Genomic DNA, 19,156 nt, shown 5'->3' with positions numbered 1-19,156 from the left:
CATAAGCAAGGTTTCCTCTTCTTGTCTTTGCCATCGGTCCCAATGGTGCGCTTGTTCGGATGCTCGAGACCCCACAATCGCGCGTCACACCCCACGCTCGCGCCCCCAGGCTGTCTGCCGCCAACCTATGACGCCCCGCCGCGGCAGAAGCGCTCCATCCCACCAGCAGCTTGGTCATTCTGACGAAGCATTCCGGCTGCAACCCTTGGTCCCCAGACCTGCGGCCGCCGACGACCCCCGCGCCCGTCGTCCCCGCACCCGCGACCCCGAGACGGCGCTGCCATCGCACGACCGGACCGAGCCGCGACCTGACGATCCCCATGGCCGCGCACCCGAGGCGACCGTGGCCACGGCGGACCAGACCCAGAGCAACAGCCCGAGCGAGCCGGCAGCCGGATCCATGACCAGGCTTCCGCCCCCGCCTTCGCCCCTGCTGCGCTCGGCCGCGGGCTTCACCAGTCCCTCGTACGGCTCCATCACGCCGCGTCCGTCCGACGATAGCGCCGATGAGGGGGTTGCCAGCCCTCTGTTGCCGTCTCGGAAGCCCTCGGATGCAAGCGCGAGTGGAAGGTCTGAGGGGGGCGAGCGGGGGCTGCGACGGCGGCGCGACAGCTCCCAGCCCAGGTCCCCGACGTTGAGACGGCAAGCGAGACAGTCGGAGGAGCTCGGTGGCTCGACCATAATCGGCGGCCTCGAGGGCCGCTTCGGCACCACCGAGACTCCCCTCCTGAACGGTCTAGCCGACCACGAAGAGGGCGAAGGGCAGGACGATGCTAGGTCCTATGTCGCGGATTCCGAGGTAGACGAGGACGAGGACCCGCCGGACAACTCCCCGTACGCTCAGGTCCGAGCCTCCGTCTCGCCGACCGACAACACCAGCCTGTCGATCAACACGCCCCGGATGTGGGCCTTGTCAATACTCTTCTCGATTCTCGGATCTGCCACCAATTTGTTCTTCTCTCTGAGATACCCCAGTGTTGCGATTACACCAGTTATAGCCCTGTTAATGGTCCATCCTCTTGGCCTCCTGTGGGATTACCTTCTAAAGCGGCCAGACGATCCCCCCGAGGAGTTCCTCGATGGGTGCCGCATCGGTAACAGCTCGCCAGCCGGCACCCCGCGCGCGCCGCATTTCCTTCCGGCCGAGCGCCGGGGCCGCCTCGACCGTCTGCGGTTGTGGCTTGCGCAGGGCTGCTGGAACGAGAAGGAGCACACCTGCGTCTATGTGAGCAGCAATGTGTCCTTCGGGTTCGCCTTCGCGACAGACGTCATCGTGGAGCAAACCCAGTTCTACAAGCAGGAGGCGAGCATCACCTACCAGCTCCTGCTCACATTGTCCACCCAGATCCTGGGCTACACCTTCGCGGGGCTCACTCGCCGCTTCCTGGTGCGGCCCAGCGGCATGATATGGCCGGGCACCCTCATGTCGGCGGCCATGTTCACCACGCTGCACAAGGAGGAGAACAAGGAGGCCAACGGCTGGCGGATCAGCAGATGGAAATTCTTCTATGTCGTCTGGCTCGGCGCCTTCCTCTTCTACTTCCTGCCCGGCCTCCTGATGCCCGCGCTCAGCTATTTCAACGTCGTCACCTGGTTTGCGCCCGACAATGTTGTCATTGCTAACCTGTTCGGCGTCGTCTCCGGGCTGGGCCTGTTCCCGATGACCTTCGACTGGGCGCAGGTCGCCTACATCGGCTCGCCGCTGCTCACCCCCTTCTGGGCGGCTGTGAACGTGGTCGGCGGGCTTGTGGTGGTCATGTGGATCATCGCGCCCATCGCTTACTACAGCAACTGGCTGTACTCTTCCTACATGCCCATTCTGTCAGCGGCTGTCTTCGACAACACCGGAAACGTGTACGACGTCAGCAAGGTGCTGACCAAGGATTTCCTGTTCGACAGAGAGGCCTACTCCAAGTACAGCCGCGTCTTCCTGCCCATCACGTACGTGCTGAGCTACGGGGTGCAGTTCGCCGGCCTGGCGTCGCTCGTCACACATACGCTGTGCTGGCACGGCAGAGACATTTGGACGCAGTGGAAACGGTCGCTGGAGGAACCAGACGGCGAGCCCAAAGGCGCGTATCAACCCGTGGCTGGGTCGAGCGAGCGGACTGCCCGGCCATCCGACGGTCGCACTGCCAGGGCGCACAGATCGTCTCTGAGCACCGACAATCTCTTGAGCCGCGAGGACGTCCACAACCGTCTCATGCGGCGGTACAAGGACGCCCCGATGGCGTGGTATCTGGTTACTTTTGCCTCCATGACAGCCATAGGCATCTTTGTCGTTGAGTAGTGAGTTGCTTCTTTTTTTTTTATTCACCCTTTAATACGGCACGAAGATCACTAACACCCCCCCAGCTACCCCGTTCACCTGCCCTGGTATGGCCTACTGCTCGCCCTCGGCATCTGCGCCGTGCTGTTCATACCCATCGGCATTATCATGGCCGTGACCAACCAGCACTCGTCCATCTACCTCATCTGCCAGCTCATCGCGGGCATCGTGTTCCCCGGCCGGCCGGTCGCCAACATGGTCTTCGTCACGTACGGTTACATCTCGTCGGCGCAGGGGATCAAGTTCGCCGCCGACCTCAAGCTGGGCCACTACATGAAGATCCCGCCGCGGATCCTCTTCGCCGTGCAGGTGGCCGCCACCACCGTCTCCTCCCTGACCCAGATCGCCGTCCTCAACTGGATGTTCGCCCACGTCCCGGGCCTGTGCACCCCGCAGGCCGTCAACGGCTTCACCTGCCCCATCGCCCGCGTGCACTTCAACGGCAGCATCCTGTGGGGCGTCGTCGGCCCGGCCGAGTTCTTCGGCCCGGGCGCCCTCTACCGCCCGCTGGTCTGGGCCTTCGCCGCCGGCGCGCTCCTGCCCCTGCCCCTGTGGCTGTACGCGCGCAACCGCCGCCGCCGCGGCGCTTCCCTCCTCCGCCGCGTCAACCTGCCCGTCCTCTTCGGCTCCCTCGGCTGGATCCCCCCCGCCACCGGCCTCAACTTCTCCGTCTGGGCCCTCGTCTGCTACGTCTTCAACCGCGCCCTCCGCCGCCGCGCCCCGCTCTGGTGGGCAAAGTACACCATGACGCTGAGCGCCGCGCTCGACTCCGGCCTGGCGTTTGGCATCGTCGTCGTCTTCTTCGGCTTTGTCTACCCCGGCTGGATGCGCGGGTTCAGCTGGTGGGGCACCGAGGTGTATAAGCGGGGCTGTGACTGGCGGGCTTGTGCGTACCGGACCGTGCCGGAGGGCGGGAGGTTCGGGCCCGATGTTTGGTGATGCGGCTGTTGTTTGGGCCGCCGAGGAGATGTTCGGCGAGTGGGCCGTGGAGGTGTCAGGCGAGAGTTGGGTAGGGTGTGTGCTATATAGGTGTATAGCTAGCTGTCTCAGATGGATAAATCCCTACCTGAATAAACTGCTCGATGCTCCGTGTGAGGGGTATCCTCATCGGACTGCGGAATGGCCAAGCGGGCTTACTCGTACAAACAACGACCATGTAAACGGAGGACATGAACTGCCTGCATCAGTTTCAGTGCAGTCCATGGCTGCTTGCGCTGACAATCTACACCTCACTCTCGCTCAACTCGCCAGCGAAGCCCGGATCACTCGGAATAAAGTTATCATTCCGGACGCCAGTCTGGAGACGCTCAAATAAAAATCAAATATTCCCAGCCGCTTATGCACACTGAACACCTTTCCCCGCAGCCTGTTTGATACAAATGAAAACAAAAGGGATAGACCATAGCGCCAGCCAGCCAGCCAACCTGCCTGCCTGCATGCAACGAGTTGGGACGTCGCATCAACAATCACTTCCGTATCACCTGTCCCGCTCAGCTCCCTTCCGATCCATCACCGCCTTCAACACCTCGAGATGCTCCTCCGTCACGTGGATCGCCTCCCTCAGCTCGCGCTCGTCCATCCTCTCCTGCCGGAGCCGCTCCTCCACGGTGCGCGGGTCGACGGCGCGCTTGCGCAGCGCCGGGTCCGCGCCGAGGCGCTCCAGGCCGACGCGCTCCTCGATCCAGGCCCACAGGTCGCTCTCCTCGCGGCGCCACATCTCCTCGTACGCGGCCAGGCGCTGCGGCGCGCTGGCGAAGACCGGGTCGTGCGTGTAGCGCGGGACGCCGGGCTGGCGCGCGCCGAAGCCGAACCACGAGGCGACGAGCAGGCCGACGAGGATGCCGTAGACCACGTTGCCGGTGAGGATGGGCCGGACTGCGTCGACGACGGGGCCGAGGAGCGGGCGGGCGGGCTCGAACAAGCCCCAACCCTGCTCGGCGGAGACCTTGGCGGCGCCCTCGGCGTCGCTGGTTGGATGGGAGGCCAGCTGGGACTTGTTCTTGCGGCTGCGCCTCTTGCCGCCGCGGCCGCCGGCGGCGCCATTGAGCGTGCCAGAGCGCGCGCGGGACGACACGGCTGCTTTGAGCGCTGCAAAGATGTCCTTGCAGTACTGTGCCTGTCCTTCGTTTGCGCCTCGTTCGATTGCACCTAAACACAGTCAGCTCGGTGTTCAAGGTGGTGGGGTGGGGGGCTACTAAGCACAAAAGACATACCCTTGATCCAGCTCTTGCCGGACCATTCGATAACGTTGTTGACCTGGATCCGCGTGCCATTGTTTTCGGCCCATGTCAGGCAGTACTTCGTCTTGACGACAAAGATGTTGCCGTTGGGCACGTCTGGATTTTGGGTGCTGACGAGGACATTGACTGCCTTCTCGAGGTCGATGTGCTCGAGCTGCTCCGTCACTATGCACTTTGTCTGCTTCGGCCCTATCGAAGCATTCAGAGGCTTGACGTACGAGAAGGTGCGCGTCCTGACCTCCTCCGTCAGGCCCCGCTTATCCTCCATCTGGAGGTCGGTGCACTTTTGGTCGCCCGTGAGCCAGCGTCCCATCCAGGCAGCAGATGCAGGCCCGAACATGAGAGTATACACTTTCCCTAACGGCGCAGGGATGACCTCGTCGCCCAACACCTTCTCAAAGTGCGTAGCCGCATCCCCGCAGTCTGTGGGCGCGTGGGTTGCAGGACCAGGGAAGTCGGCGCCACCGGCCGGGGCGCCGTCATCGAGCTTTTCCGGCGGCGCCACGGCGCCCGACACCTTACGCGGGGCAGCCTTCTCGGCCACTTCGGCAACCAGGCCATCGGACGGCGGCCCGGCAGCGTGCGACTCGCCTTCGTCTTCGTCCTCGTCGTAGACGTCATCACCTTCATCGCTCTCTTCGTCGTCGGACCCCGAAATGCTGTGGCTGCCCACTGCGGACACAGACTCCACGTCGACCTTCTCGGTCCGGTCGCCGCCGGGCTCCTCCAGGCGGACGCCGTTGAGCGAGCTCTGAAGGTGGGGGTGGCCCAGCTTCCAGATCTTGATGATGAGGTCGTACGTGGTGTCGCGGCTAGCGAACGAGGCGAAGATGTGCTTGGCATGCAGCGTGGAGATCTCGAGACCGTTCTTGAACACCAAGGCAGTGCTCCGCTTCTCGACCGAGACGATCTCGTCGAAGCTCATCACGAGCGTGGTCACCCAGCCCAGGATGTTGCTGCTGAAGCACAGGTGGCCTTCGGAAACGTACAAGCGGCCGTGCGCGAGGATCTCGCGTTGGAGGGCACAGCTGTAGTCCTCAATCAGGTAGTCGTCGTCCGGCACGCTCTTGAACAGCGCGTGGAAGTCGCGGTTGCGCTTCTTGTTGGCAACGGCAAAGCCGGTCAGCTTCGGTGCGCCGACGGTGGCGGCCGGGTTGACAAGCGACGCATTGGCAGCGGCGATAGCAGCGCCGATCGTGCTCGTGGCCGTCGTTGCGTGCGTGGCGATGCTGCTGCCGCGGTTCCTGCGGTGGCCGATAGCGCTGCGGATGCTGCCGCTGCGGTGGATCCCCGTCTTGCCCTCGTACACACTGCCGGCCGGCGGTGTCCGTTCGCCGCCGACCGCCTCGTAGACCGACCGCGGCCGAATGTCTTCGGCGAGGTCGATGCCGGCTGCATGGGGGTCCACGGGCGCGGATTCGGACCGCGTGCGTGTTTCAGTCTCTGCGAAGCGAGTCGCGACCGGACTTGGCGCAGCACTTGGCGCCTCCACGATGCCTAGGTGGCTGAGGCTGAGGTCACCCATGCCTAATGTCTTGACGGCGGGCTCCTTGGGCTCGGTGGACGGTCGTTGAGGAGCAACCGACTCCACCTCGACGCTGTGCGCTTCCGGATCGTCTTCTGCCTTTACTTCCTTTCCCGGTGTGCCCTTGTTCTTGCCGGCGCCCTGTGTCAAAGATGGTATCGTTGTGCTGAGCGAGCTTGCCGTGTTCTGGACGGCTGAAAACATGGACGAGAAGAAGGTGCTAGCAGGATTGCTTGGTGACGCCGGGCCATTTTCGGGCGTCGGGGTGAGCGGTGGGGCTGCAACGGTGGACAGCTTGCTTGGGCCAGCACCGGAGCCTGCCCTCCGTCGTTGGGTGATCATACTCCCCGTAAGGACAGCATCCGGGGGGCGACGCAGTTTGCCGTCACCCGGCTCGGGATCGGTCGGCGTCGGCGGCGTGTTCACAATCACTGGCGTAGGTGGCTCGCCTGGCGGTGTCCGAGGCGGCGCTCGGAGCGGCTCTAGCTTCTGGCCCCGGGAGAGGCGCCGGCGGCGGTCGACGGAGGCCTTGGGTTCGGCTTCGGCTTGGATCCCGGGAGCCGGGGACTTCTCGTCGGCCGAGCTCTTTTTAGACCGGAAGACGTCTCGTAGCCGGCTGGACGATGCAGACCGCTTGGGGTGGAGTTGGGGAGCCTCGAGAGCAGACCGGCCCCTTCCAAGCGACGGAGCAGATTCGAGGCTGTCGCTGCTTCCGTTGGGTACCGTAGAGGACCGCTCGGGCTGCTTGGAAGTGGTGTTCGAGTCAAGGGGTTCGGGATTGTGGGTAACCTGTACAAGGGGCGATGATGTCGTCGGGTCGTCGATCTGGGACTGGTTGGCGGAGAAGGCGGTGGGCCGGCGGTGTGAGCTGGAGAGCAGCGATAGTTAGTGATGTCAGTTGTTTTGCGGCAAACCATACACAAAGGAAAAATAATATCCAGCAACGACGAATCCGGCAGGCCGGGGGTAAAAATGAAACGGGTGAGGTGAGACTGATGAGGCTGATGACGACGGCCAACGATCGAAAAGCATCGCCGCCTGGGGGAGGCGCAGGCAAGCAGTGCGCATCGAAAAGCCCAGGGTGGGACCAGAAGCTCACAGCTGGCGAGTCGCTTGACGTGCATTCGGACATGGGATGGAGCTCTGTCCGAGCTATACGGATACGCGTACTCGGCATCCTCCGCCACGCAGGTAAAATTGACGAATGCAAATGACAAGCATGAAATGACAAGGTCAAATTATTGAGGCACTCACGATTCTGAATCCGAGCCATCGGGATTTTCGTTGCTGTCGTTGTTGTGGTTGCTGCGGCGGCTTGCCGCGCTGGTTGTGCTTCCGCTCAGCGAGCGGGCGTCGCTTCGTGCGTCATTGCCGGGGTCGCCGCCCTTCTGCGCCGCCACCACATCATCGTTGCTGCTCGCGGCATCGGCGGCCGACGACGCCTTGTTGCGCCGGCGCTTTGATGTGATGGCCTTGGGCAGCAGCTTGCCGAGGCCGTTGGACGGACTGTCCGTCATGTCAGCTCGGGCAGCGGCCGAGGCGGGAACTACCCAGTCTTCGTGGGAGACAGGCCGTTGGTTGATCTGGCATGCGGGTTCTAAGACACTGATGCCATCACTGGTGCAGCGCCAAGAGAGCGTGCTGAGCAGGGCGGAGCTAGGGGAATCAGTTACTTGAACAGTGGACGACGGCGCGGTGCGATGTGCGAGGCCGAAGAGGAAAATCGAACAGGAGGATGGGGGAAAAGGCCAGCAGTTTGCGACAATTGAGGCCGAGAACACGAGCCCCTCATTCAGCGTTTCGAGCGTTTGATCTTGGCCATCCAGCCATCCATCACTCGTCTCGCGCAGTTCCAGTTCTGAGGCAGGGTCCGAACACCCCGATGACGCCAAGCCAAGCCCGTCTAGGTAGCCCGTCTAGCCGTCTAGGCTGGCTGGAGGTTATAGAGGTCCCGCCAAGACTAATTTCGGCCAATTGTCGGCAATGTTTTTACAACGTTTTTACGCAACCCCGCTCGCCAAGGCGTTTGCTCTATCGCCAAGGGTTAGTTCGCCGGGGGTGCGGGGGGCGGCGCCAGCCCCCCGCTGGTTAGGGTTCGGGTTAATGGTTAGGATTCGGGTTAAGGTTAGGGTGCGGGTTAACTTCGTTTTCTTTTTTTTCGATTTGGTTGAAGTTTCGCGAAGTTGTTTTTACAAGTCTTCGCGGTTTCGCATTGTTGATATTGCTCGAAGTCGTCGCGGCCCCGCTTACCCCGTGGCGATTGTAAATACTTGTAAGCGGCAACCTCCGAAATTAGTCTTGGCGGGACCTCTATAACCACGACCCTAGGCTGCCCTTCACAGGGGTGCGATAAGATAAAGGAGCACTGCATATCAAAGTACGCTAACTTCCACGGTTCACCTTATTTAGCCTGTGGGTCTCCAGCCCTACAGCGGTCCCCGCCATCTGCCATTTGCGCGCTGTACCTCTCTTGCGAGCAGAAGCAATGCACCACCTAGTCACAGTTGTACTCCTAGCTGCCCAAACATGCAAACATGGAGTCGTCTCCGCTGACCAAGGCATGTCCGACGACACAACGCACAGCTCGTAGTTTTCCTATTGGCCAGCATTTGTATCTGACTGTGACCGTGACCAGGCCCACGACCATGCGCGCGCGGCAGCGATCGCGACGCAGACGTCGGACACGGCCGTGGCCATCACCGAGCACGCCCAGGCCGCAGGCGAGTTCGCCAACGCATCCCGCACCACCACCAGCATCGAGGCCCTGCGCACCTTGAGCCTGCTGGAGCAGCACCACAGACGCCTGTCCGAGCTGTTGAAGCTGCCCGTCGGCCCGCCCAGCCACACCAGCATCGACGGCGACATCCCCGAGGAGGAGGAGGAGAAGGAGGGGCAAGGCCACGGCGCTGATCCCGATCCCGCGCCGCCGCCCACAAAGGAGCCGTCCGTTGCGAGGCAGACCGTCGCCCCGGCAAAGGCCCCGCCGAGCATCTCGCACACCCGGTATCCCGGGCGCAACCTCTCGTCCATCGCGAGCAACCTGGCCTCTGCGCGAGGCATTCGCGCACACTACAGCTCGCAGCCGCTGAGCCCCAGCGTGACCAACGACCAGGCCCCGGGGAGTGTCGAGGTGCACCCCCGCAGGGAGCGCAAGGAGGGCTCTTCGGCTTCTACCAAGAGCAAAGCCCCTGACCAGCGCGAGAAAGCGCGGAAGCCAACGAAGACGCCCCCAGTGGTCCAGGAGGACACGGCCAGTGAACCGCCCGCAAGTGAGCCCACAAGCCAGCCGTCGACGGACGAGGGCTTTTCGAGATTCTACAGCGCTTTTGGCTCGCTTTTCAACCGCATCCCCCTGCCTCTTGTATTTTCTGGTTTCCCCCTATCACCGGACGAGCCTTCGTCCCCGCCGGCCCCGTCCGCTCCAGAGTCCACCCCTAGGAAATCCCGGCAGAAACACTCTGTTTCGGCCGCCGAGCCAGATCTCTCCAAGATCTACTCCCGCGCGACGCTGCGTTCACTTGAGCCTGACCTCCAGGGGCCCAACGACTCGTTCTACGTTGTTCCCACGAGCGGCCACACCGCCTCGTACGCCAGCATCCTGAGCCACGAGCGCAAAGAGAAGCGCCGCCTAGCCGCCTCCATCCATCGCAGCCAGGACGACAAGAACACCAACACCGGCAAGGACAACCTTATCGACGACGACAACGAAGACGACGACGACTTTGTCGACGCGCGCGAGTCGCAGCAGGCCCCCGGCCCCAGCCTGTCACCCAACGTGCGTAAACGCTTCGGTGGCGGCGGCGCCGGCGCCGGCGCCGGCGGAAAGGGCCGGCCGTCCGAGCGGGAGCTGCGCAACGTCGTCGAGGAGCTGCAGATCGAGAACGCCAGCCTCAAGGACGTGCTCGACAAGCTCAGCCGGCGCCTGCACGCCTTCGAGCTCAACTCGCAGAGCTCGCACCTGGCGCTCGCCCAGAGCCTGCGTCTGCAGCGGCCCGCCTCGCCGCTGTCGTCTTCGTCCGCGCCGGCCGCGGGCCTGGACGGTCAGGCCCCGCCGGCGCCGGTCGGAGAGGAGGCGCTGAGGCGGCGCAATCGGGAGCTGGAGGAGCAGCTCGGCGAGATGGTCAAGCGCATGGCCAGCTTGGAGAAGGATCACCTCAAGCTGCAGCTCACCCTGGAGAAGTACAGGGCGCGCTGGGAGAAGCTGAAGGCCGGCGCCAAGGCGAGGATCGAGGCCCAGGGCCTGGGGAATGACAGCGGTGCGAGGAGGTGATGGCTTGAATATGAGGAACGGCTGGGATGGTTGCCGCAGTCGTGTTGGCCTGTCGGCATGGATACTCCAGGAGACTTGTGTTGGCAGGGTAGGAGTAGTCGGATGTCTTGGCAAACAAAATTGGTCCTGATATCCAGTCAGTTCTGCACAGAGCTCCTGGAGTCATGACCGTTCCGTGGGCTCTCGATGTTCAGCTCCACGTACCACTTGCACCACTTCCTAAGGTTCGTTGCATCAGGCTTTGCGTTTTGAGGCAGCCTGTGGCCGATTAGTCCTCTCTCAAACCTGCCAGGTTCGCTGTTTCCCGAGTAGGACCTCGACGGAGTCTCTCGCACATGGAGCACCGACTCTGCTCCTAAGTACTCCTCACGTTACTTGTTTGTCTTCAGCCTCGAGACAGCCAATTCCGTCATATTTTCGTGATCAGAAGCACTTAACTCCCATCGAAAGGCCATTGCTAGGGGCATCTGTCAGCGTCTCGTACAAGAGAGCGAGACTGGAAATAAAGCAGTGCGTTGGCGTAGCCGGACCCAACGGTTGATGCCAGTCTTGTAAGGTACCTGGTATTCAAGACTCAGATCTGGAAGGAACCTCACCACATCCCCGGCATCCGAAAAGCATGCGAGTAGCGTTACTTGTTCCTAAACTCAGCCCTTTTGCAAAGTCCTACTGTATTGACTGTAGCGGCGTTTGTACCCCGCATAATGGACAACCTGGAACGAGTTAACCTTGCCCTCTACTCATCATTTATGTCGAAAGGCATTATTATTATGGTCCCTCCAGCTTTGGTCAACGTCGGGCTGGTAAGCACGCATCATGCTTGCCGGAGTTGCCTTGCTTAGCATATTCTCCAGTGTATAAACATGGAAGTCAAAAGTGTGAATGGCTGTGAGATCGATCACCCTCGCTGGAACGGGTCACGATATCCCTTTCTCGGCTGAGCATTGCGTGAAAACGTCCCTCAATTTGCCTCCTCCTACTAATTCGCCAGTACACTGCTCAAGTCTCTAACCTCGTAGAACATCCCCAAGCCAGAGGAACCCAAGCGAGAGATGCCAAGAACTGCCGGGTTGGGAAGTAAACAGACCCCTTTTTGGCTTGTTCAGCGGCCAGCTGTAAAGACCCCTTCTTCTATGCCAAGCACATCTTCACTCAACCTCTCGTGATGTTGCGAAGAGGTGGAAGCGTGTTGATGAGAAAGGAAAGCAGTCCTGCCGCCCTGCTACCAGGCTGAGATGACGCGGAGGCTGGCACACGAGGACAACGCGACCCCAGATATCAGACGGAACTCACCACTAAGCCTCCTAAACAATATTTGTGACCTCGACATTTTCCAGAACCTCTTGCCCTCACGTGTCACGCGTCGTTTTCGCGTCGATTTCCTCAACAGCGCTCCCAGATATCAGACGAAACTCACCACTCAACCTCCTAACACACGTGTTCCTATACACGCCCTGCCCTTGCTCGTCGCCCTGCGTCCACGCGTCAACTTCATCCACCGCAATTCCAGTCTTCTGCCTTCTCCCCTTTCCCCACCACCCTCGGAGTTCATCTCCCCATCTGCCACTCGACTTCCAGACCTCTTCGCCACTTACTTCTTCGACCTCGGCCTTCTGCTGCTCTCATACCACCACCCAACTTCTCAAGCCTCCTCGCTTCATCTTCTGCCTCCTGGGAGAGCCGACAGGGTGTAGCAGGCAGTGACGAGGGCAGCAAGCATGAGCACATCACGCATGTAGAATAGCTGGGGAGGGACCGCTTGCCCAGATGGGCTGGGCCTAAGCCCCCGAAGTGTTAGATAGATTAGATGGCAATAGAATAATTCTTCCGCCTCCGCCTTCTTCTCTCACGCCACCACCTGACTTCCCAAGCTCGTCGCGTATTCCTGCTTCCTCCTCGGCCTTCTCCACCGCCCGCGTTCCCAGGCCTCTTCGCTTTCTATTTCTTCCACCTCACCCTCTTCTTCTCGCGCACAACGAGCCATACTTCCAACAACCAACCAACCTGTCACAACTTAGCGCATAGCTCCAGAGAGCGCTACCCTCGGTCATATTCTTGATCCTTTCCTCGGCTTTCTTCCAAACCTGTAAGTTCGCCTCTTTCTTCTCTGCCTCTCTACCCTCCAACCCACGAGAAAGACTTGAGTCATATCCTTCTCGCGCCCTTCATGGCACCCTTCTCCTTCCAACCTTTTCAAGCCCTTCACTCATCAAATCCATCCACATTCTGGGTTGACCTGGAAGCTCCCCTCTTTCTTCTCGGCCTCTCTATCCTCTAGCCGGCCAGTAAGACCTGCTCGTGCCCGTCGCGGCATCTTTCCAGCTTTCCTCGCCCTTTCCTCCGATCTATCCACGTTCCCAAGCAACCTGTAAGCTCGCCTCTCTCTTCTTGCTTCTCCACCCTCCTACCAACGAGAAAGCCTTTCGTATCCTTCTCGCGCCCGTCGTGGCATTCTTTCAACCCTCCCTGCCCTTCACTCAACATTCTCACGCCCTTCGTGGCATCCTTCCAACCTGCCGTGCTCTTCACTCAACGATCTATCCTAGTTCTGGGTCAACAATGGAGCACGCCTCTTGCCTTGGGCTTTTCTACCCTTCAACCAATGATCTTGCCGTGCCCTTCTCGCGCCTGTCCCGTGATGCTTCCAACCTTCCGCGCCTTCACTTAACTTTCTCGCGCCCTTCGCGCCATTCTTCCAACCTCCCACGCCTTCGCTCAACCTTCTCACGCCCTCAACATTCTCGCGCCCCCAACTCTCTCGCGCCCTCAACTCTCTCGCGCCCTTCGTGGCATTCTTCCCACCATCCACACTCTTCACTCGAGAAATTCATCCACGTTCTGCATTAATCACCTCGATTGTTCCCTCTCCAAGGCAGCTAGAACCTCGCGCGCCCGCGTTCGAGCCTCTAACTCACGAGGACAACGTTAACTTTCTTATTCTCATCAGTGGGTAACTTCCCCCGAGCCCCTCAGCTTCATCGCGATCAAGGAACGCCTCCTCAATTGTCCACCGCTCGCGACCATCCCGGTCTTTCTTCCAGCCTGTCGCGTCTCCTGCCCAGCGGCTTCCCCCATCTTTCAAGATAGCCGCGATATTCGCCAACAAAAAGGTCGCGCTCTGCCCTCTGGGTCTCTAACCAAGCGAGAACGATCCAACTCAATTTCCTTCTCGTCAACAACGGGCCACTCGCTCGGACTTCTGGCCTCTAACCGACAAGAACGACCTCAATCATTCTCCTTGTGAGCAACGAGCCACGCGCTCCATAATTCTCCTCACCAACCTGATCAGAGGCGACGCATTACAAGCCACCCCCTCAAGAGAACAACTCCATCAACGTGTCACCGTCGCGTCTTTCGCCTGGCCTGTTCACTCACGTTCTTCCGCAACCTCTGACTCTCTCTTCTCAGCAGCGGGACAGTCACGGTCCGTTGTTCTTCGAGCCTCTAACCAATGAGGCACATCTCAACAAATTCCGCATTGCCGACAGGGACTTCGCGCTCTCTCTTTCGGAGCGGTCGCTGCCAGCGATAATCTTCGCCTTTCCTTCTCGCCAGCAGGACAGTCAATGTGCTGTTCCTTGGTCCTCTAACCAACGAGGCACATCTTAACCAATCCACCTTCACAGGGACTTCGCGCTCTCTCTTTCCGATCGGTCGCTGCCAGCGATAACCTTTGTCTTTCCCTTCTCACCAGCAGGACAGTCACTGTGCTGTCTCCAGAGCTTCTACAGCGAGGCAAATCTCAACCAGTCCACCACCGACAACGACGTCGCCCTCTGGCTTCAGCTCGGCCGCTGCCGACAAGTCTCAGTCGTTCTCTGCGACACGACCGCGAAGCCTTGGACCATCCACCCAACAAGAAGCGAGCTTTTTCGTTTACGTCTCGTCATCACCAACTCCGAGCTGGCTTGGTCTGTTATTCATGAAGTGAGAAAGATCTCAGCCATCCTCGTTTGACGACGCAAGGTCTCGCTCTGTCAGACCACTTGTTGTTACCAAAGAAAGACCTCCATCCTTGTCATTCTTTTCGACAGGAACTCGCGCTACGTGTGTTGGCTCAGCAGCGTTCTATCGTTCGGTCATCCGTCCGGCAAGACAAGGAATAACCGAACTGTTCTCTTCTGAACAGAAGAATATCCGCCTTGGTGCCTCGCGCGCCTTAACCTCACAAGAACTGAAGACACCACTCATTTCCTTCTTGTCAGAACAACGATCTCCCATCCCGCTGCGTCAATCACGCACCTCGTCTTCTCGACTCGTGCACTTCACGGATCGATTTGTTCTCACCATCCCTCCTCTCTTCGTGTCGATTTAGTGAGCGACACAAAACAACATCGAGAATGAGCCGTATGCAACTTCGTGATGCTTCGATGAGGCGCCGGCCTGGCCGCTACCGGGAAGACGACGGGCCGATCACGGCCGACCGCCCCCTTTTTGTCCACCCAGACGTACCCTTCGACGACTCCCTGCCGCAGCACTGCGCCCATCCTTCACTGCCCCTCGACCACCCCGGACCTGGACCGTCGGAGGTTGAGCGGGCTCGCCGCGAGGCTTTTGAGGCTAACGCGGCCCGTCGCGCGGCTTTACGGGCGGCTGAAAGGTCGGCAGCCCAGGCTCAGCACCAGAATGGCCATGGCCACAATGAAGAGGTCGAAGCCGGCGCCGGCGGCGGCAACAGTCCCTGGCAACCTCCTTCTCGCCGCTATAATACGATGGTCAGCCCCCCAACCACAGCAACCCACGGGCGCCCGGCGCATGTGGCGCAGATCCCCAGACGACAGCCAACCAGCAGCACGTCCACGGTAACGCCGCAAGACGGAGACAGCATGATCACCTCCAGTCAAGCCTCCTATGAGAGCCCGGCACTCTCGGTAAGAACCCTTCATCCGATGTTTGATGATGAAACTCTGACACTTGACAGGACTACAGCGCTAGCCACTGCGCCCCCCCGAGCTGGTCCGATCTAAGTGATGGGATCAAATACGCCATCGTCTGCGACCTGACAGACCAAACTCCGTTCGCGAACGCCGTCCAGCAACTCGGCCTCACCCACGAAGAGGTGACGGCTCTGCTCGAGCTGATCAATAACGAGCGGAAAAAAATCAACATATTCAACCGGAACGTCAGGCAGGACGTCGAGACCGGCGTGGTCCCCAGCCCGGAGGACCTCGTCGGCCCCGTCCCCGTCACGGACGGGATCTCGGGCCGCGAGGTCCGCCGCGGCCGGGCGTTCCTGAGGGCGCTGGGCCTCGCCGACGCGGCGGAGAGGCTGGGGCTGTGGCGGGGAACCGGCGGGGGGTTCCACGAGATCCGCGTGGCCGGCGTCGACCGGTGGAGGAGCGAGCAGGGGCGGCCCATGCGGGCCGTCTCGGGGGGCGAGCTGATGGTCCGCTTGGACCCGCCTCCCAACACGCTCAACCCCCACCGGTTGAGCCAGGGGGCGCCGCCGCTGCGTGCCCGGACGGCCACCCCCCTGCGGGTCCCTCCGTCGGGGGGCCTGCACCCGGCGAACTTCCTCATGGAGGGCGCCAGCGGTCGGCGTTACTGGGCGCAGGACAGGTCGGCCTGGGCGGAGTGGGAGGCCCTGCACGACGCGGGCGTCATCCCGACGCAGGTGCTGGCGGCCGCGACGAGGCGGTCCGAGGTGCCGGACGAAGTCGCCTTCCTCGGTGAGGAGGAGGTGGCGGCCCTCGGAGAGCGCCCGGCGGTGGTGGCGGGTTCGGCCCCGGTCCCGGTGGAGTACCTCGACTACGGGGCCAACCACCTGCCGGCGGACCCGGACCCGGCCTGGCACGACGACGGCCGGCCGGACCCGTAGTACGGGTTCGGCTCGCCGAACCAGGCTGGGCCGGGCGCAGACGACGCGGCCTCCCAGGCCTTCCACATCCTGGACTGGGTGCGGATGTCGTCCTCCTCCCCCTCCTCCTCCTCCGGCGACGACGACGACGACAACGACAACGACGATGCCGCCGCCACCGCCGCCACCGCCGCCCCCGAGCCCGCTGTCACCACCGCCACCACCGCCACCAACGAGTCCGCCGCCCCTTCCGAAGCGCCGGCCGGGGAAGCCCCCGGTGTTCTCGGGGACGACCCCATTGCCATCGCGCGCCCGCCCTCGGTGCGGCCCCAGGACCCGGTCCTGGCGGCAGAGGTGACCGAGATCCTGGCCAGGCGCCGTGAGCAGTCGGCCGGCGTCCGCTTTGCGGACGACGTCGACTGGATCGAGCCGGCTCCTCGCCGCCGCGCCCGATCGACCCGGCGCGATGAGGACGAGGACGAGTACGAGGATGTCGACGACGGCGACATCAGCCCGGACGAGATCTTGCGCGCCGGCGGGGGTCCTCGCTCTCACGTCGAGGACAAGGACGACGGCGAGTACAAGCCGCCTAGAAGCGGCGGACGGCGGAAGCAACCCCCGGCCCGCGCTAATCCCGCCGGCGAGACCCCCAAGCGGTTGCAGACAACGGCGGCTGCGCCGAGAGGCCGGCGTGCGAGTGCGCCGAGGGCGCCAAGGGCGCCAAGGGCCAAGACGACGGCCGCCCCTGCCCCCGCGCCCAGCACGGGTCCCGCGGCGCCACCTACCCCCCCGACCGCCGCGGCAGCCCCCTCGGCCGGCAACGCCGCCCAGACCAAGCCGAAGCCACGCCAGCGCAAAAAGCCGACGGACGACAGCGAGCAAAGCGGTGAAGAGGCCGCGAAGCCAGCGCCCAAGCGGCGCTCGTTCCCCTGGAAGCCCGAACTCGACGAGCACGGCAAGCCGATCCCTGTTGTGCGGCGCAAGCGCTTTCTCGACGAGAACGGCAAGCCGATCCTCACCAAGACGCCGGGGACGCCGCGCGGCTTCTGGGTGTCGCCGCAGGCGCGAATGCGGTCGACCGAGGGCGAGGAGATGACGCGCACCGAGTTCGACCTGGCGTACCCCATGTCGACGCGCCGTTGGCTGCCCGGCGGCCGGATCGGCGGAGGGCGGTACGAGATCATCGCCACGGGCGTCGTCTGGTCCTTTGTCGTGGAGCCGAGCGACTACCAGCAGCAGGAGCCGCCCCAGAGCAGCCAGCCCGCCGCTACCCGGCCCTTACTTCCGGCGCCCACTTTGTCCGCGCCGGAGTCTTCTTCCTCAGCCGCGCCGACCGCACACAATCTCGCCAGGCCCATCATCGGGCTCTCCCCTGTGATCGGCCTCGATGATCCAACGGAGCAGCCGGCCACCCAGACCCCGCGACCACCGACGACGACAGGCAGTACCCGGCCGAACGCGCCGACCCATCCCGCCCTGCCGGCCCAACCCATCGGGGTTCCCACCACCACCAGCGTCCCCCTTGATCAGCGCGCTGGCACAGCTGCTGCAGACCCCCCGACAGGCCTCTCCAGACCAACCGGGAGCACGCGAACGAGGGGGACCTCTCGGGCTGCACCTCGATCTCGACAGCGCGCGCCCAAGCCACGGACAGCAGCGGCGCCTCCACAACCACAGCCACAACCACAACCACAACCACAACCGCAACCGCAACCGCAACCACAACCGCAACCGCAACCACAACCACCACAACCACAACAACCGCAACTGCAGCAGCCAGCGCCGCCTCCGCCGCCACCTCCGCAGCCGTCGAGCCCGCGCACAGCCGCGCGCGTGGCCTTCCTGGACCAGCGGTGCCGCGAGCGGGGCATCAAAACGCGCGCGCAGTTCGCGTCGGACGCCGAGTTCCTCACCTGGCTTGGGCCGAGGCTGGAGATGCTGCTCGTGCAGCTGGGGCCGCTGGATGGGACGCGGGGGCCGGGGCAGGACGATGCGTCGCAGCCGACTGGCCAGCCGCCGACTGGTCATGGTCATGGTTCCGGACGGGGGGCGCATGGTCAGGGGGAGGGGCAGGGGGATGGGGAGGGGAGTGGGAGTAGGGCGTAGGGAGGATGTTGCCGGAGCGGGTTCCTCGAGGGTTGATGGGGTGGATTGTGTCGGAGGGAGACCAGGATGAGGAGCGACCTGTTTTCCTTTTTTTTTTTTTTTTCTGCCCCTTTTGCTTTTTTCGTTGTCTCTTCACTGGCATTGGTTCTGGGATGCGTAAGATGTTACTGAAGCTTGCGGACGGAGGATTTTCTCTTGGTCTTTTTATGGAGTTGTCCCGCTTGGCTGTTGCGGGATTGGAAAGAAAAGGGGCTTGCCAAGTCTTGGCCGCCAGACTTCAGGTTGAACTCTGGATTGGTGATGGCGAAGGCCATGGGTACGGGACAGACGGCTTTGGACGAGCACTTTTCATCATTCATCATTGGGAACAGGAGATGCAGCGTAAGACGCGAGTACGGGATCGGGCTTGGGACTCGTTGGGATTGATTTGGGAGGTATGTCCACGGTTGGCAGCCATTTGCCGGCGTCATTCTTGAGCCGCTGTTAGGGGTGGTATTGCACGGAGCGTGTACAGGTTAGGAATACGGAATGCATGGTCAATCTTCGTTGAATTGATTTGGCGATGGGTGGCATTTTGACGACTTCTTGAGATTGGCCAAGCTTGCTTCCACACGCTTGCACCGAGATTTAATCTCTCGAGCTCTCGTCGAAGGGATTTCGTGGGCTCAATGGTAGAGAACGGGAGTGTGGAATCTGAAACCAATAGCGGAGGATTTGCTAGATGCACTCCACGTGAGAGTTGCGGGGAGTGATCGCCAAAATAACCCAGGTACAGAATAACCACCACGTTGACTCTGCATGGAAAATGAAGTCGGTTGTTGTTGTTGATGTTGGTTCAGGGGCTAGAGCTGGTGGATAAAGGGAGGATTGCCCCAGTAACTTGGGACCA

The 19,156-nt window shown here is 61.9% G+C and overlaps 5 protein-coding genes across 5 annotated transcripts; 4 read left to right on the top strand and 1 right to left on the bottom strand.

The window, feature by feature from the left end:
- Positions 1 to 11: 11 nt before the first annotated feature.
- THITE_2122643 (uncharacterized protein) lies at positions 12 to 3,488 on the top strand. The gene is made up of 2 exons (XM_003657120.1): positions 12 to 2,289; positions 2,356 to 3,488. The coding sequence occupies exons 1-2, from the start codon at positions 128 to 130 to the stop codon at positions 3,266 to 3,268; spliced, it is 3,075 nt and encodes a 1,024-aa protein (XP_003657168.1). The 5' UTR covers positions 12 to 127; the 3' UTR covers positions 3,269 to 3,488.
- Positions 3,489 to 3,499: 11 nt separating this feature from the next.
- Positions 3,500 to 7,720, bottom strand: THITE_2122639 (uncharacterized protein). Its single transcript, XM_003657119.1, has 3 exons — positions 7,349 to 7,720; positions 4,543 to 6,962; positions 3,500 to 4,477 (listed from the first exon to the last, which is right to left on the bottom strand). Exons 1-3 carry the CDS (start codon positions 7,609 to 7,611, stop codon positions 3,807 to 3,809), a joined length of 3,354 nt encoding a protein of 1,117 aa, XP_003657167.1. The 5' UTR covers positions 7,612 to 7,720; the 3' UTR covers positions 3,500 to 3,806.
- A 908-nt stretch (positions 7,721 to 8,628) lies between these two features.
- Positions 8,629 to 10,364, top strand: THITE_122466 (uncharacterized protein; the record flags this gene model as incomplete). The annotated part of the gene is made up of 3 exons (XM_003657118.1): positions 8,629 to 8,652; positions 8,730 to 9,869; positions 9,921 to 10,364. 3 exons carry the CDS (start codon positions 8,629 to 8,631, stop codon positions 10,362 to 10,364), a joined length of 1,608 nt encoding a protein of 535 aa, XP_003657166.1.
- A 3,887-nt stretch (positions 10,365 to 14,251) lies between these two features.
- On the top strand, positions 14,252 to 15,005 carry THITE_2171434 (uncharacterized protein; the record flags this gene model as incomplete). Its single annotated transcript, XM_003657117.1, has 1 exon — positions 14,252 to 15,005. A coding segment is annotated over exon 1 (257 nt), but the record flags the coding sequence as incomplete, so codon positions are not given.
- A 1,261-nt stretch (positions 15,006 to 16,266) lies between these two features.
- On the top strand, positions 16,267 to 18,267 carry THITE_2092334 (uncharacterized protein; the record flags this gene model as incomplete). The annotated part of the gene is made up of 1 exon (XM_003657116.1): positions 16,267 to 18,267. One exon carries the CDS (start codon positions 16,267 to 16,269, stop codon positions 18,265 to 18,267), a length of 2,001 nt encoding a protein of 666 aa, XP_003657164.1.
- Between the last annotated feature and the right edge of the window lie 889 nt (positions 18,268 to 19,156).

This window comes from Thermothielavioides terrestris, chromosome 5, assembly GCF_000226115.1.
Source record: "Thermothielavioides terrestris NRRL 8126 chromosome 5, complete sequence".
NCBI lineage: Eukaryota > Fungi > Ascomycota > Sordariomycetes > Sordariales > Chaetomiaceae > Thermothielavioides > Thermothielavioides terrestris.
The sequence above is the reverse complement of the archived record's forward strand: the minus strand, read 5'-3'. Positions and strand labels throughout refer to the sequence as shown.